Source organism: Astyanax mexicanus, chromosome 16 (genome assembly GCF_023375975.1).
Source record: "Astyanax mexicanus isolate ESR-SI-001 chromosome 16, AstMex3_surface, whole genome shotgun sequence".
NCBI lineage: Eukaryota > Metazoa > Chordata > Actinopteri > Characiformes > Acestrorhamphidae > Astyanax > Astyanax mexicanus.
In genome coordinates this window covers 29,958,335-29,976,275 of record NC_064423.1, presented here as the reverse complement: position 1 = coordinate 29,976,275, position 17,941 = coordinate 29,958,335, and the positions used below count along the sequence as shown (strand labels likewise).

Sequence of the window (17,941 nt, the reverse complement as noted above, 5' to 3'; positions counted from 1 at the left end):
TTAGGCTCAGGCAACTGGGGCCGTCTGAGCTAACAACTCCCGTAAAACTGTGGAAAAGCCAAACTCTGCCCAAGAGCTGCTCTCAGAAGCTAGTTTTCTTTCTTTTAATTTTGAGGCGCCCACGTTCTCAGCATCAGCTCAAAAGCAATGAGCTCCAGACAAATAAGGTTTATCATGGAAAAACATTTCTGAAAACAGAATAATATTGCAGAGACCACCTCCCCTACAGAGTACTGAAATGGCTGCAGAGGAACCCAAGTTTCCATTCACCGAAAAAGGCCAAAGCGTGTTTACGAGCCTCTTAACTTATGGCAAGTGGGAGTAAAAATAGCCATGTAGAGAGTGTCAGGTTGCACGCTGCATTAAGTTACTCCACATGGGAGTTAACAACAATGTGAAACACAAGTCACAACTTGCAATCAGAACAAGACGGAAAAGGAAAAGCTTTCAGATAATCTCGCTATTTTAGGCCTAAGAATAAGACTTTTGTGTATGTCAGAAAATAATCTGGTAAATAATGAGTGCATTTGCCAGACTGCAGAGCTGCCTACACACAGCACAAAATATCTCGCTCTCCCTTTGTCTCGTCAGCTCTTCCTTTCTTTTCATTTTTTTCACCCCACCAAGTCCCGTTTTGTTCTTGCAGTGGCTGTTGCATCACCCCTCTCTCACTCCCTCTTTCTCTCTGTGTGATTCACAAGAGGGAGCGACTGCCTCAGAGAATAATGGACAAGAAGCGAACCATAGACACTTCAGGTTGTTATTACAAGGTCAAAAATTGTATTTGGCAATTTTTAAACAAGTGCATACAAGTACAGCTAGAAGCATTTCAGTTTTGCCAAGTGCTCATAGAGTAGGTTTAGTCACATTCTATGTTTAAACATGGACTGCCACCAGTTCTAATAGTACATTGATAATTGGCGATGAACAACAACTGAAGAAGGAGGGGTGGGATGGGCTGGGGCGGGGTGGGGAGGTGGGATTGAATGAGAGGGGTGGTTTGGAGGGCAAAAGTAGTCCGTTATAATGTGTACATACCTTTCTCATCTTCAAAAAAATATAGAAACAATGTATTCAAAAAAAGGAAAATCAAAAAAATTTATACAGCCATGTTTACGAAGTATACACTTCCCTTGTGTCCATATGTACATGTCCCACAATTTTCTGGAGTTTTTTTTTTTGGATGGTATGCAATTCTGATTTAGTCATCTGAAATTGTATATATGTGTGTATTTAATTTTTGTTTTGTTTTGCAAAAAACGTAACCAAAAAAGAGAGAGGGAAACAGGGAAAAAAAAGTGGGAAAGAAAAATCAAGGGTCTCTCTCCTTTTTTACTTTCACGTCTCCAGCCAAGATGGTGGCTATTTCTCCCTGCATGAAGGCCCAGGGCACGTTGGAGCCCACCAGTGGGCACTTTTCTCCGCTGGGGCAGTACACCTCCCCTGTGGCTCCCTGCTGCTTGATGCTTTCACGTGAACACGGGAAGCAGAACTTGTGAGAGGGCACCGACGGGCACTGGACAAAATGTGTGTCCTCCAGGCGCTCATGGCACAGCGTGCAGCATAGTGGGACGCTGCCGGGGGGCACAGAAGAGTCTGGCACGCTCTGCGGGTGTCCAGGCTGGGGCTCCACACCCGGGACATGGGCGGTGGTGCCCGCAGCCACCCCCACTGCCATCACGTCCCTTTGGTTTAGCCTCTGGCTGCGCTGGCTGGCTGAGGATGGCGAGAGCGGGCTGCCACTGTTTCGCCGCCCGCCTGCCGCCGTGCTGGTGGTCGAGTGCACCTGGTTGGCGTCTTTGGGTGAGCCGGTGCCCGCCCCGGCGTTGTCCGCTGCCATGATGAGGGCTGCTATGGGCGACTGGCCGTTCTGGGCTGCCGTGGCCGCCTCTGGTGGGGTGGTGCGGGAATGAGGGGAGATGGTGGAGGGTGGGGCAGGTGCGTAGCCTGGCAGGGCGGCAGAGGGGATCTTCAGCACCTCGGATGGCGACGACAACCACGGCTGACCCTCGCCGTTCAGCTTGGTGACGGCGCCCTCCCCCTCCGGCTCAGGGGAGGCTTTCCTCTTCATGGTGCGGGGCTGCTTGCCTCGGTCTGTAGAGAGGGAATGGAGAGGTGGGTTGAAGAGGGGAAGAGGGGGGGTGGAGAAAGTTAAACACTCAAGCTGGAGAAGAGAAAAACAGGCATGCACCAAAAAACACACACTCTCAAACAGTCTCACACATAGAGAGCCAGACAGACAAGTCCTTTCACTCACTCTTCAGAAAACTCTAAGCATGACCTGTTGTTGGCACTGTTGGCCCATTTTCTTTGCCACGAGCTCCTCCACACAAAAACATGACCAGACATAAATGTGCAATTCTGAGATCATTACAGCCTACATTTTTTAAACCTTCTATGCAAGAAAGCAAATAAACACAAACTGCAAGATAAATAAATTAATTAAAAAGCACACTTTCAGGCACCAAAGCTTTTGAGCCATGCTCTTAGCTAGCTACCTGTTTTGGAGGGAGCAGAGCTGGTCTCGTAGCCCATCCTGTGCTGCTGCATGGCTGCGTGCTCCTTCTTGAACCTGCTGTCCAGCGTGTGCAGCGCCATGAGGTCCCTCACTGTCTTGCCTTTGCTCATCCACTCCTCCGCGCGCTTGTGATCATCCAGTCCGTCCCCGCGATGCTTCTCCTTGCCGTCGTCGCGCTTCCCGCCGTGCTCAGACAGGCTGGGGATCCCCATCTGCGGTGGGCGCCCGTTGAGCGCGTGTACGGAGGACAGGCCCCCGTTCATGATGGGCATGAGGCTGGGCGGCACGGCGCTAGTCCTGCGCGGGTTGGGGCTCTGGCGGTTCAGCTCGGGCGGCTCGTCGGGCTTGGGGAAGCCGTTGGGAACGGGGATGCCGTTGGCCTGCCTCGCTGCGGACGGATACTCTGGCCCCAGGCGGGGCGGCCGGTCCGGGGCCAGGGGGTAGCGGTCGAGGGGCTGCGGGGGGCGAGAACCGGCCTCAGCCGCGGCAGCAGCCGCCGCCGCCACGGCCGCCGCGTGGTTGACGGGCTGCAGCTCCTTGGCCGCCTTACCCGGACCGGGGCTGCGACCCTCCTGGAAGCCGTGGGCGCGCTTCAGCTGCCTGGCCGTCTCGATCACGAACTCAATGCGGTCCGCGCCCTCGTAGTTCACGCATCCGCGACACACGGGCTCCGTAAAATCCCAGATCATAGCCCACGGCATGCGGGGCAAGTCGCACAGGTAGCACGACTGCCGCCTGGAAGCGGCCACCGCCGCGGAGGACATGGCTGGCTGTGTGAACGCGCGGGGGAAAGGGGGAGGACGAGCAGGACGCGGCGAGAAAAAGCTCCCAAACGTCCGTGTATCTCCTGCCTGCCTTCCGTCCTCTGCTCGGCAGCTCGTTTACCGACGGAGAGGGGAAAAGAGAGGGAGGAGGAGGAGGAGAAGAGGGAGAAAAGAGAGACGAAATAAGCTGTAGTTTTTCCTCCCGCCGGCGACGAAAACACACACACACATACACACACACAAGGCGAAGTTACACTCCGAAGTTCATGGCAGTTGTGGACTTTGCCCGTGCGCGCCTCCGTCTAGCTCGCGCGCTCCCGCGCCGCCGGGCAGGGTCGCTTGCGCGGCGGTGACGTCACCCGAGCGCCGAGTCTGTTTACTCGATTCTTCGACAACCGCGCATGCGCTCTGCACGGAGAGAAACAGAGAGAGAGAGAGAGAGAGAGAGAGAGAGAGAGGGGGGGGGGTGGAGTAGAGAGAGAGAGAGATAAAATCACAACAAAATACTGTTCATGCTTTTAAAGACGTTTTTCAGCTTTTACATGTTGACAAAAGTAATTGAACCCTAAATATGTTAGTTATATGTAGGACATACATATATTAAAACAGTACATTTGTTAAATTAATAGTATTTAAAAAAACATAAATCTAGAAAAAAACGAGACTTTATTATTATTGCACATATGTAGGTTAAAAGTGAAGCGATAAGTAGATATATAAATAGAAAGTGCTGGGCAATATTGTAAAAATCCTTTTAATTTATATTATTTAAATATATAAGCAATTCTCTTTACTATTGTGTTTTTTGTTCTTACATAACAACTTCATTTTTTATTTGTTAACAAACTGCACCATGTAAAGTGATGCAGAACCTTTTCTTTCCTTCACATTTAATATCAAAAGTTTGTTCTTTGTATTATTTTATTATATTATTTATTTATTATTTTTTACACATATCAAAATAAACATAACCTCTTGGTTTTTGTGCAAAATATTGAAATCACTGCCACATGAAAGAGTTATTTACAGGTTTTAAACAAAAGAAAATATGCATATGTAGTCTATATGTAATATACTAAAACATGAAACATGAAAATAGGTGTTGAAATGCAAATATTAAAATGTTACTATAGTGGCTTACAGTACAAAAGAAATAAAAAAGAACTGTTAAAGGTATACTACTAGCCCAGTATAGACTATTACTGCACTGATGTGACCCCCATTTGTTGTGCTTTGTAAAAAGAAAGAAGCTTTGTGAAAAACAAAATACTACTAAAAAATTAATAACTAGACCAGTATTGTTTTCTTGTGCAATGCAAATCAATGCATCGTGCAAAAGAAGGGAGCTTTATTAAATTAAAACAAAACAAAAAAATACATGTGTACCACTGGTGGGGCGTTTAAGAAGGCAGCAAGTTTGCACGACCCAAACGAGCTGCAATGGTTTTGCACAAGAAAGCAGAGCGCAGCCTCCGGCCTGGTTAATCCCACATTCCAGTCCTCCTGCCAACGCGACGTCACGCGGTTGCCGGGCCGCAGCCAGCGGGGCTGAAGCCACTCAGGGCCGGGCAACCGCAGCACGGTCACGCCGCGGAGCGTTAACCCTAAAGCAGCCAGAGAGCAACAACACAACACGGTGCAGTTAAACAAAACAGCACAGACAGTATTATTTTTTGCATTATCAGCAAATTCACGGTTTCTTTTCTGTTTTTTAAACAGTAACACTTCCTTCCCACGTTGGGGGGTGGGGGTGGGGTAGTGACAGCCGCTTTGGGTAAATAATTTATCTTTTCGGGCGAATGGACTTTGCTTAGACTGACTGAGTTGACTCAGGTTGGCCAAGCCCATGTGATTCAGTGAGTGAAAAATGTACTGAAGCTGGAGGACGAGACGGAAAGCCCCATAATCAAAGGCGAGTCTGGACCACGTCAGCTGAACGTTTCCTTATCGTTTGTTTTTAAGAGCACCCACTCACACATGACTCATAGCTTAACCAAATGGGCCAAATGTATGTATTTGTGTGTGTGAGGTGATGGAAAATGCAACAAGCTGCGGATAAGCATGTACCTGAGGGGAAATATAGGCATTTCATGTGAGAGAAAATAAGTAACAAATGTTAGCAATAGCCAATTAGCTTTATCTGTATATGCAGCATGTAAAAAGTTCCCCGTTATCCTATTATCCTGTGAATAATTCTCACTTTTTGTTGTTTATATTGTTCAGTTCACCAAGAAATCCTGCTTTGTGAAATTCCCCTGGACGGCTGAGCCGACTGAGCCGATTGAACTGGCAAGTTATGTTAGCTTATCTTAGTTTTTACTAGTAAAACTATATTAACAATATTTTGAATTTGATTTGCACTAAATCTGTTTATGCATATGTTGCCATATAGCATTGGACTTTATTGGATTAGTAATTACAAAGCAGATATCTGGAATTACAATTTATACTATTAAACAAATAATTGTAAATATATTGCCGCTGTTCAATGAAAAACATGTAGCGTTATGTCCAACACAGCAAAAATTTTTTTACAGCAGAGCTACGTAGCTTTCAGTGGAAGTCAGTGTAAAAATTGTTCATTTCCAAAAGTCGTACAATTTTTTAAAATTGTTTGTTTGTTAAAATTATTTAACAAACTAAAAATCAACGAAAATGGAGATACATGTTTTTTATTGAATAGCAATGATATGCAATTGAAGCTTTTACTAGTAAAATAATTAGAGTTTAGAGAGGTTAAAAATTTAATGTACATGAATGGTAACACATGACTACACAGAATTACATTAAGCATATTGTTATCCCAATAATGTGACTAGTCAAACTAGATTTATTAAACTGTAGAATTGTTATTGTTAGTAGTAAACATTTTTTGCTAGTGAAATAGATATTTCATAGATATGTAGTTTTTCTCTATGTTTTCCAGGTAAAATTTGAGTTAGGTCCTGAATCTATGTTGTCATTTTAGGCATAAAGAGCTTGCCATAAACAAGCAATGGATTAGCATGATTAGCATTTAAATGGAAATAGCTTGCAAAATGTTAGAAATAGCTGTTGTAGTTATCCAAATGAGAGGGGGGAAAGCTGTATATCTAGTTTTGCTAGCTATGCAGCATGTAAACAGTTCACTGTTTGACCCCCTTGAGGCACTTTCACACATTTCTTAGCTGAAAGTCAACAGAAGGACAGTGCTGTTGGATAATAATCCTCGCTTCTTATGTTTAATTTACCCAGTTTACTGAGAAATCCTGCTTTGTGAAATTCCCCTGGACGGCTGAGGCAGTAACACAATGCTGAGGGCTGGCGGAGGCACATTTGAAGGGAGGTAGGAGAAGTGGGGCATGTTTTTGCAAGCTCTAATGACGACGTTTGGAAACGAGGAAGTGAGATACAGAGTCACGTAGGCTCGCCTCGCCCACACTGGGGGTGAAAACAAAGCCTAAGCAGCCCTGGAGGGCCAAAAGAGCTGCGTTAGCTAGCCTTGGGCTTGGATTATTAAAGTCTGAAAGCCTGTGTTTAGACTACAGACGTCCTCAGAGCCCATAGTGTAAATCCCTACCCCACTGTATCCACGCAACGCTTAAATCACAACACATACCACTGGAGGGCTGACACTGACCGATAAACATGGCCGACTTTAGCTAGCTGAAGACTAAAACCTCCTAAAAACAGAACAGAGTCACGGTTATATAAGGCAGGATATACAGTCTGTCCTCTCATGTTGCATTCAGCTTTTGGAGGTAAGATTTCACGGTAATATCGCTGAGTAAGTGATGTTCAGACCGCCCTCCTGTGCTGCTCTCATTTCGTGGTAAACATTATCGGCCACAGCTGACTGAGCGAGGCTGCCTGTGTGATGAGAGAGAGAGTGAGTGTGAGTGTGTGTGCGTGTGCATGTGTGTGTAGAGCAGCATTACGACATGCAGCTCCCTTCCGCCTCGATTGAGCTAGTCAGCAACACACACCCACACACTGAAAGAGAGAGAGTGAATGCAACACCAGTGAACAATGCGTTCCATTTTAGTGCAGCTGCAGGGCTAAAACAGTCAAATGAGCGACATGCTTTGCATACTGTACAACATGAACCCGTGGTCAAGCGTTTCACTGTTTAGTCAAATACAGTGAAAAAAAAAGAAAAGAAGAAAAATACAGCTCATATAAGCACACTTCTTTATAGTACTATAATATTAAAAACTACTTATAATTGCAATCTATAAATGTTCCATATATTATTTAAATAAAACTATATATAGACTACATATTATTTAAATAATACGTTTCATACATCAATAATGCAGCACAAAGTACCGTTTAAACTAACATATATTAATAAAAAAGAAAGAATAAAAGAAGCATATCATATAAAACAACAGATAGCAAACAAAGGCAAGTGACTAAAGCATTTATATAGGCCTGTTTCAAAAATGAGATTATCATCTTACTGAATAATATTGACATGACCTCAATAATTTTAGCTGACCTTGATATCGTCCATTGTGTTTCCTTGGGTGTGTATTTACATACAAATAAATGGCACCAGCGTATACATTATAGCCTATAATGGCAGCTCCATACAAATACATACAAAAAATATATACATATATCTCAACTATTATTAATTAAATGTTCATATATTCTTCATTGTTATATTATCATTATATCAGTGACAATAATATTGTTAATCGCAATTATTTCTGGCACAGTATATCATATATCTATATATACAAGTTGTTTGAATGATGGCAACAATATTATACACATATAATGTAGATAGTTTATATGTTTTTTTAATAGCTGAAAACGATCAATTATTACTCTTTTTTTTTTACTATAAAGCACTATTACTTTACCATTTGCTATCTTGACACCAAAATTATGTATTTATTGGGTTCTCAACCCACAAATGAGCAGAACATGTTTAATAATTATTAATATAATTTAAAGTAGTGCAAATAACATTTTTATTTGTTGTCCTTTAATGGGTTCATATCATTTCATTGTGTTATTATTGTTGTAAATATTTTCATTAATTTATTTAGTAATTTATTTTTATAAGAAAGAAGTATATAAAAGATGTTGTCTACCATGCTTGCAATCCTGACATCATTTTCTGAAGTGCAAAACAAACACATCCCATTAGCGGCCCCCGTGCATCGCCGTAATCCATTCTGGTGGCAGTTGTGATTAAAGCACATGGCTGCTTACGGGCCTGTTTCCTCCTAGCAAAGACCTTTACACAGGCTTTCCCCTCCTGACGTGCCAGTGCGTCTGCAAGGGTAAACCCCCTAGTAAGACTCTTAGATAAGCCTGCTAAGTAGAGTGGGAACATCCCTAACCCATGACGGCCTTGTCTTGAGTAAACTCGCCCTGCCATTTCTGTCTGTACCACTTGACTTGACATGGCAGCCATTATTATTTGTAACGCCTCTTTTCCTGAGCTGCATACGAACGCACACACACACACACGCACATTCACCCACTACAGTTTCATGTCCATGTTGCCCACAGCCTGCTTACCCAGATTTGAGTGCAGGCCAGGCATGTGGTCTGCTGGTGATAGGATTAAGATGGCTCCTATCTGAGTCTCGACCCGTGTGAAAGAAGTGTTACACAAATTGATGATGACACCAGCTTTGGAAATGTAGAGCCACTCTGGATTTTTTTGGGGTTTAACTGCGAGTTGCCACATCAAAGGCTCAGTTTCAGTAAAGCCGGTTGTTTCTGATCACTTTGATTCTACTGAACGCTGCTGCCTCTTCTGCTGAACACTGTGGTCGACCCCTTTGTGTATCAATCTGTGTAAAATAAAATAAATAAACCCCATAAAACTAATGTTCCTCAGACCCAACAGCACATCCAAGTTATACAACCACAAAGGAAAAAGCAGTGCAGCAGTTTTGGAGGAACGCTTCATTCAAGGCTCCATACTTTACTATGCGTCAGCCCCTGAGGAGGCTTCCTGGAATTGTTGGCCAGACAAACAGTTTGCACACACGGCCTGACAGCCGGGGTGTCTATCTGGCTTAGCTGATTCACATGGGAGGAAGTCAACAAATCCAAAGCTGGACTGGGTGGGGTGATTGGGGGGATGGAGGGGTGGAGGGGTCATCATCTCACCAAACCATGAGTAGAAACCAAGTGTTTATTATTATAAGACTGGCTACATCCACATCACGCTCCATTGTGATACACAAACATCCACTATATTGTTGCTGTCACGCAAGAGCCTTGAATCTCCATTTTTGTTGGATTCATTTCATGACAAAATGAATTTGGCAGTTGTTTCTTTTTTACATGGTTTAAAATTACTTCCACTGAAAGTTAGGAAGGTTTTTTACCTTATTTTGGAAAGCCGCCATATTGTAGATTAGCTAATCCTTATGTTTTGGTTGATCCAGCTTTATTGTGAAAAACTTTCTCTTAAATACAGTTAATTGGCCTGTCAAAGGCTAATTGTATTACCTTAGTATAGCACAAGTGCTACATCTACTGCAACAATGCAACAAACAATGCTTAGCTAGGTCAGGTTAGCTTAAGCAATCTTCACAAATTTGCTCTCAATAGCTCTAAAGTGTAGTAAATTATGTAAATTATGTCCGACAGGCATATTTATTTATTTACTTATTTGTTTGTTTGATTGTTTCTCGTGACACTACATGCCATGCCATTACCTTATGGGCAAGAAAGTTACATAGCTAAAAATAATAATTATGCTCATTATTGACATAAATGGCTTCTAACACGTGTTGCTAATAATTTTTTGGTGAAGGCAGCTAAAGGAAAACAATTACTGTCACCACTAACTAACTAACGATAATTTTAAATATTTAATGCATGCATATGTTGATTGAGAGCTGCAGTTAGAATTTGCCAACTGGTAAAGTATTTCATTTTCAACCCTTGTAACATCTCTTATTTTTGCATGAAGAGGACAAGGGGGGAACTGTAAATTTGATTTCAGGCCAAACCATTACTTTAAACACTTTAAACTGAGGAAATCACATGATGATTATTTTAACCTGCAGTTAGCGTTAAGCTAATTGGTGAAATATGTCACATTAAACATCTATCTATTGACCGTTCTGTGCTTTTTCTGTCAGCATTCCTGGAGTAAGATACAACCTTTAAAATGAGTAATCTGATCTGAGCAGGTGCGCCATGGGACCAGCGGGAAGCAGGTATAGAAACTCCTGTGCCATTTTCACTCTTTCACTCCGCAACTTGGGGAAAACTCGCGCTGCGTTCCTTTTAATAATTGAACAATTTGCTTTGTAGCTCCAGCTTTGATGTGTTAAAGCCTTTTAATTTTTAAACAGCACATATTTTTAATTAAGTATTCTGAACGTAGCACGCAGGGTGCGCTAACTTGCAGAGGCTGAGAGGCACTCAGTGTGAGTTGCACTCCAGCATGAAAATAATACAAATTGTCTGGAGCATTTTTCTTCCAGTCTACTGCAGATGACTCAAGGACAGTTTGGCAGCAACTGCAGACACGGATGCTCACGTAATAGCTACTGTTGGTTCCCTATGAAAATGAAATAAAAAAGAGGTAATTATATTCCAGATCATAAGTAGTGTGCACTACTGTTCAAAAGTTTGGTAACACTTTGGACAATAATATAATACAATTTTGTTGAAAGATTATTGTTAAAAACAGCTACAAACACACTTGTTTCCATTTTGAACAACATGATAACCATCAAGCTTGCTTAAGATGCAGATCATTCTTTAGCGTGTGCACTTTGGCTATGTTCACATTACGCATCATTAATGAATTTAGTTTTTTTTTTTTTGTTGCTGAGATTCAATTTTACTTTCTTGACTGTTCACATTTATAAAGGTAACCTCTATGTGACCTGTATCTTTCAGTAATGTGATGAAACCTATCCCTGAATCAGCACGCATACGCACATTACTATGTTTATGCACATTGCTGCACATTGCCTCTGCAGATATAAGGAAATAATCACTGGTTAAAATATGAATGGTTCTCATCACATTATCATGGTATCTGTTTATGGTTGAAGTTCCGGCCTTTAACAAAAAAAAAGCCAATAAATTTGCCATGCTCGCATAATAAGCAGAGAATGGGCCGCTTAACTGCTAGTGGGGAATCCACTTCCGTCTGATGTGGAGATCTGCGCAAGTGCAGTAGCCAGAAAACGCTGTTGAATATGAAATATTCAGGAGTTTTTATTTATTTATTTATTTAAAATATATTTTGAATGCTAGTTTAAACTTTACATTTGGTATTCCTTTATATTTATACATTTGGCCTCCCCTATAGAGATGGGAGCCTGTTTTTTATGCCTGTTTTCATAGCCAGGGGTCCTACCAATTTCAGAAGATCAGGGAGTATACTGTATTGTAATAGGGACTCCCTGATGCCCCCAAATTATAAAAAAATATTCCAGAAATCTCATGATCACTCAGTGGCATGCATATAAATCCTTTATTTTTAAACATAGAACTGCATGTGCGTCACTTTAAAGCGAAAAATAAAATCTGATTTGAGTCACTGTAGCCTGGTAATGTAAATGTACACAAAGTTACTTTTTTACTATTTTATGGTTGTAATTATTTTAACATACGTTGTAGATAGATATAGAAGAATTGGATCTTGTTAATGTATCATCAGTAAAAGTGCAGTACATGGTGCAGTCAACAATAAATAATAAATAATTTACAGAGCAAAAGATGTATATGTAACGTAATTGTACATGTACATATGCATTTACTCATAGATGCCTACTTTATACATAAAGAAATATATATTGTGTAACTGGATGTAGTCTTTTGGTCTACTCTGCATTAGGTTTTAGGTATTATATGTATTAAACATTAGCATGTATTTATAGTTATAGTTATTCCAGCCTGTAAACAGTAGTGTATATTTTTGATCATATTTTACATATATTTCTGTTTATATGGGCTGAATGCTCTGAGATCTGTTGGTTTTGTGTTACACAGGCTTGCGCAATCCGCCGTTATTTGTGTGTACCTGAGGGTTAGTGGAATGAAGCAGGAGAGAGTAAAATATAGCTGAGATATCAGTGATGTAATCTGGTGAAGAGCGCTCCTCTGCCCAGCGTGAGTCACTTTTCTGGTTGGCCTGCTCCTCGCACAGGAAAGAGTAACTATGGCAACCGCGGCCTTATCAGGATAGCCTGTGTGACTAACCTCTTCCTGTTTACAGCGTTTATGGTTGCTTTCACCGTTCAGCTCTGCAGGCGTCCTGCAGAGTAAAGCACACACACACACCAAACACACGCACAGAAACTTACACACACACGCATATATATAGCAGCTCTGCTCTATAGTCAGGCGGGTAGGCTCGGGTCATTTCCGCAGAGTGTGAAAATAAAGTGTAAAGTGCTGCTACACACTTACCACACAACATCTCCTCTCGCGCTAATGCGCAGCTGCTTTATTTACCCACTCAGAGTGAGTGGCCAGGGCCAGCCACAGTGATTTAGGGTGATTGGAAAGCATGCGACTCCATTCGGGCCCCGCTGACTGCGCAGGCACTAAATCGCAGCATCACCTCCCTTGGCGAAGGACAGGCGCAAAAGAAATACCCCCGTTTTAGCAGAGGGAACAAGAAGTATAGATATATGAAGAGACCACTTCAGTTTCTGAATCAGTTTCTCTGATTTTGCTATTTATAGGTATATGTTTGAGTAAATTGAACATTGTAGTTTTATTCTATAAACTACAGACAACATTTCTCCCGGCATTTATTTGCAGAAAATGAGAAATGCCTGAAATAACAAACAAGATGCAGAGCTTTCAGACCTCAAATAATGCAAAAAAAAGCAAGTTCTTATTCATAAAGTTTCAGCAATCAATATTTTGTGCAATAATCCTGTTTTTTAATCACAGTTTTCATGCATCTTGGCATGTTCTCCTCCACCAGTCTTACACACTGCTTTTGGATAACTTTACGCAACTCCTGGTGCAAAAACTCAAGCAATTTAACTTGGTTTGATGGCTTGTGATCATCCATCTTCCTCTTGATTATATTTCAGAGGTTTTCAATTTGGTGAAGTCAAAGAAACTCATAGTTTATAGGGTTAAAATTTTAAAGTATATTGGCAACATCTTGGCAATACAATACATATTATTGCTATAATGCTGTAAGCATGTTTATATTTTTGCGATTAGTTTAATAATTTAAATGAAATTCTATAAAAACTGCCATAATATTTAAAACACACTATAATATTTGTAAAATATGTGGGAGTGGGATCTAAGGGCAAAGTACAGAACTGCCATCTACTGGTTAGTTTTAAACACAACACAAAATGAACCACTGTCTGACATGGGTGTTTACATGTAAACTAATTAAACTAACTCATTTTTTTGTTAAATCAATACACTACTTCAAAACAAAAAAAATATTGCAATACAATATAATAATATTATTTTTTTACACCCCTAATATATAGGAGTATTGGAAGATTCAGATCGTAGGACAGCGACAGGGGCATGTGGCTTAGCTAGAAATATAAATCTGTGCAGTTGGATTCATATCGAATGGGTAAGCATTCTGTTTTTATATAATAATATATAGTCTGGAATGAGCACAAATGATGGCAGTGTATGATAGCCTATATTGTTTTCCACATGTGATTAAAGGAACACTTTATCATTTTTCAAACTAATCTCTATCTGTCACATCAATAACATGTGGTTGATCCCCAAAAACATTCATTTGGATCCCTTTTTTGTGTAGTAAACAAACTGATAACCCTTAGACTGTTTAGAGTCAACAGGTTTTATGTGTTTGTAAATTCAGGGATGTTGTGCGTGGTAGTCAGTCATACGTTACAGATGTGGTAGAAAAAGACTAGATAAACAAGGCTGGAAAGTATCGGGATGAGCATGCTAGCCTTGTGGCTAGTCTTTAGCTTATGATGTAATGTTGAATACTGTAGTAAACTGATAAAAGTCTTCTGAAAATAACTCAACACACAGCCATTAATGTCTTCATAGCAGGCAACATGAGTAAGTACACCCCACAGCAAACATGTTCAAATTGTGCTCAATTGTGCCCAAATGCGTCATTGTCTCTCCCTGGTGTCATGTGACTCATTACATTGCAAGGTTTCAGGTGTAAAGGACTGTTAAGTTTACTTGGAATATATATATATATATACAGTTGTGGTCAAAAGTTTACATACACTTGTAAAAAAACAATGTTATGGCTGTCTTGAGTTTTCAATAAGTTCTACAACTCTTATTTTTCTGTGATAGAGTGATCGGAACACATACATGTTTGTCACAAAAAACAGTCATAAAATTTGGTTCTTTCATAAATTTATTATGGGTCTGCTGAAAATGTCACCAAATCTGCTGGGTCAAAAATATACATACAGCAACATTAGTATTTGGTTACATGTCCCTTGGCCATTTTCACGGCAACTAGGCGCTTTTGGTAGCCATCCACAAGCTCCTGGCAAGCTTCAGGTCGAATGTTTGACCACTCTTCTTGACAGAATTGGTGCAGTTCAGCTAAATGTGATGGTTTTCTTGCATGAACCCGTTTCTTTAGCACTGTCCACATGTTCTCAATGGGGTTTAAGTCAGGACTTTGGGAAGGCCATTCTAAAACCTTAATTCTAGCCTGGTTTAGCCATTCCTTTACCACTTTTGATGTGTGTTTTGGGTCATTGTCTTGTTGGAACACCCAACTGCGCCCAAGACCCAACCTTCGGGCTGATGGTTTTAAGTTTTCCTGCAGAATTTGGAGGTAATCCTCCTTCTTCATTATCCCATTTACTTTCTGCAAAGAACCAGTTCCACTGGCAGCAAAACATCCCCAGAGCATAATACTACCACCACCATGCTTGACAGTAGGCATGGTGTTCCTGGGATTAAAGGCCTCACCTTTTCTCCTCCAAACATATTGCTGGGTGTTGTGGCCAAACAGCTAAATTTTTGTTTCGTCTGACCAGAGAACTTTCCTCCAGAAGGTTTTATCTTTGTCCATGTGATCAGCAGCAAACTTCAGCCGAGTCTTAAGGTGCCTTTTCTGGAGCAAGGGCTTCTTTCTTGCACGGCAGCCTCTCAGTCCATGGCGATGTAAAACACGCTTGACTGTGGAGACTGACACCTGTGTTCCATCAGCTTCCAAATCCTTGCAGACCTGCTTCTTGGTGATTCTTGGTTGACTCTTGACCATCCTGACCAATCTCCTCTCGGCAGCATGTGATAGCTTGCGTTTTCTTCCTGATCGTGGCAGTGACACAACTGTTCCATGCACTTTATACTTGCGTATAATTGTCTGCACAGTTGCTCTTGGGACCTGTAGCTGCTTTGAAATGGCTCCAAGTGACTTCCCTGACTTGTTCAAGTCAATAATTCGCTTTTTCAGATCCACACTGAGTTCCTTTGACTTTCCCATTGTAGCTTTTGTAGCTGAGTCTAATCACTGGGTCAAATGAGCCCTATTTAAATGGGCTCATGAGAAGTCAACAGCTGTAGTCAATCAGAATCACTTACAAGAAGTGAAGAGGCCATGACATGAAGCTAATTTGATTGACACAACTCGCTACATCACCAAAATTGACAAATTTTGTTGCTGTATGTATATTTTTGACCCAGCAGATTTGGTGACATTTTCAGCAGACCCATAATAAATTTATGAAAGAACCAAATTTTATGACTGTTTTTTGTGACAAACATGTATGTGTTCCGATCACTCTATCACAGAAAAATAAGAGTTGTAGAACTTATTGAAAACTCAAGACAGCCATAACATTATGTTTTTTTACAAGTGTATGTAAACTTTTGACCACAACTGTATATATATATATATATATATATATATATATATTTATATATATTTTACACTAACTAGATCAGGGGTCACCAAACTTTTTTTGTTGGGGGCCAGAAGAAGAAATATATTTGAAGTCACGGGCCACTCTCTGTAATAAAACAAATAATGAAATATACCACTTTAAATAATACTTTTTTCACGATTATTTCATTTACACACCATTTTACTTGACTTATTATCTTTATCTTTGACAGTGTTGAGTAAACTAAGATTTTTCAAACTGATGTTTCATTTCATGATGTCTCTTAATATTAAACTCCTTAATTATGGCAAATTTTAGACTCTTCGGCCCATTTTTCTGCGCTAGAAATGCACACTCTCTCCGCTTTTAGACTCTTTTGCCCCGTTTATCTGCGCTAGAAATGCGCACCCTCTCAGCTTTAGACTCTTTGGCCCCGTTTTTCTCCGCTAGAAATGCACACTCTCTCCGCTTTTAGACTCTTTGCCCCGTTTTTCTGCGCTAGAAATGCGCACTCTCTCCGCTTTTAGACTCTTTGGCCCGTTTTTCTGAGCTAGAAATGAGCACCCTCTCCGTTTTTGACTCTTTGGCCCGTTTCTGACACCTAGCGTTCAAACTTTGAATCTCATATTATAAAAACCTGTTTAACAGCGGGCCAACTTTCATTCTATTTGTAAAATACCTCGCGGGCCGCTCCAAAAAAGGAAACGGGCCGCAAATGACCCGCGTGCCGTAGTTTGGACACCCCTGGACTAGATTGAAAAGGCCTGCTTTAAAAGTCACTGCTTTAGATACACGTGGATACATAGAGATACATGGATACTGAGGTACAATACAATATTATCATAAAACATTGCCCATGATGACAATATGACGATACTTGGATTCTGTGATAATATATATCGAAGGACAATTCTCTACGGTACTTCACAGCATCTGTCTTACTGAAGATGATAAAATACTCATAAGTAAGCAAATACCAATAATTATAGATTTATTGGTGTCAGTTTCACAGAATTTGACAACCAATATTCTTCACTGCACGTTTGTCCTGTTCATTTGATTGATAAGTGCCAGTCAAGTTAGGGGGTGAGTCTTAGGAAGTTTAGAGTACCTGTGATGTTGACACCATGTATCAATAATATATCGCGATAAAAAAACGATATGATATATCACATTATCGAAATTTTGTTCCAGCCCTAATGGATATCTATAGATACGTGGTTACATACAGATACAGATACATAGAAATACATGAATAACTGATGATGTATTGGAAAGACTCTTTCCAATTTCTATGTATTAATTAATAGATTGATATGATCAGCAGATCTGATCACTTTTTTAACAGTTCTTTAACACAACATTGTGTTGTTGCTCAATATGGTGCGAAAAAACAAGCACGACTGGCATTTTCTCTTTTTTTATTAGCGGAGCCAAGAATGAGTCGGGCATTTTTTTTTTGGCATGTTCTAAAACAGCTTGGGATGGGAACGCCCAAAATGTCTGGAACGGGCACACCCAACCTACCCCCCTTCCCCAAACACTATCCAGCATTTAGGAGATGAAAGTCACAGATAGGTTCCTACAGTGCTTTTGTTGGGTGGGGGGGGGGGGGGGGGGTTGGGGGGTGCGGTTGAAGAGTTTTGGATTAGGAGGAGAAGGTGATGTCACGTAAAATCTCAGTCTCTCTCTCTCTCTCTCTCTCTCTCTCTCTCCATCTCCCTCTCTCTCACTACCACCTCCTCCACTGCCCTCCTCCTCCTCATCCTCCTCATCCTCCCCCCAAATCTAATCCTCTTTGCAGCCCTGGAAAGGATAGCGGCAGTCTGCCAAGGCAAAGGCTGCTGGGAAAA

The 17,941-nt window shown here is 41.2% G+C and overlaps 1 protein-coding gene across 1 annotated transcript; it reads right to left on the bottom strand.

The window, feature by feature from the left end:
- Positions 1 to 757: 757 nt before the first annotated feature.
- Positions 758 to 3,614, bottom strand: irf2bp2b (interferon regulatory factor 2 binding protein 2b). The gene is made up of 2 exons (XM_007246122.4): positions 2,499 to 3,614; positions 758 to 2,094 (listed from the first exon to the last, which is right to left on the bottom strand). Exons 1-2 carry the CDS (start codon positions 3,280 to 3,282, stop codon positions 1,313 to 1,315), a joined length of 1,566 nt encoding a protein of 521 aa, XP_007246184.1. The 5' UTR covers positions 3,283 to 3,614; the 3' UTR covers positions 758 to 1,312.
- Positions 3,615 to 17,941: the final 14,327 nt, after the last annotated feature.

Coding starts and splice junctions, on each gene's coding strand:
- irf2bp2b (XM_007246122.4), bottom strand. CDS start 3,282: ATGTCCTCCGCGGCGGTGGCCGCTTCCAGGCGGCAGTCGTGCTACCTG. Junction 2,095..2,498: donor CTCTGCTCCCTCCAAAACAG/GTAGCTAGCTAA, acceptor CCCTCTCTACAG/ACCGAGGCAAGCAGCCCCGC.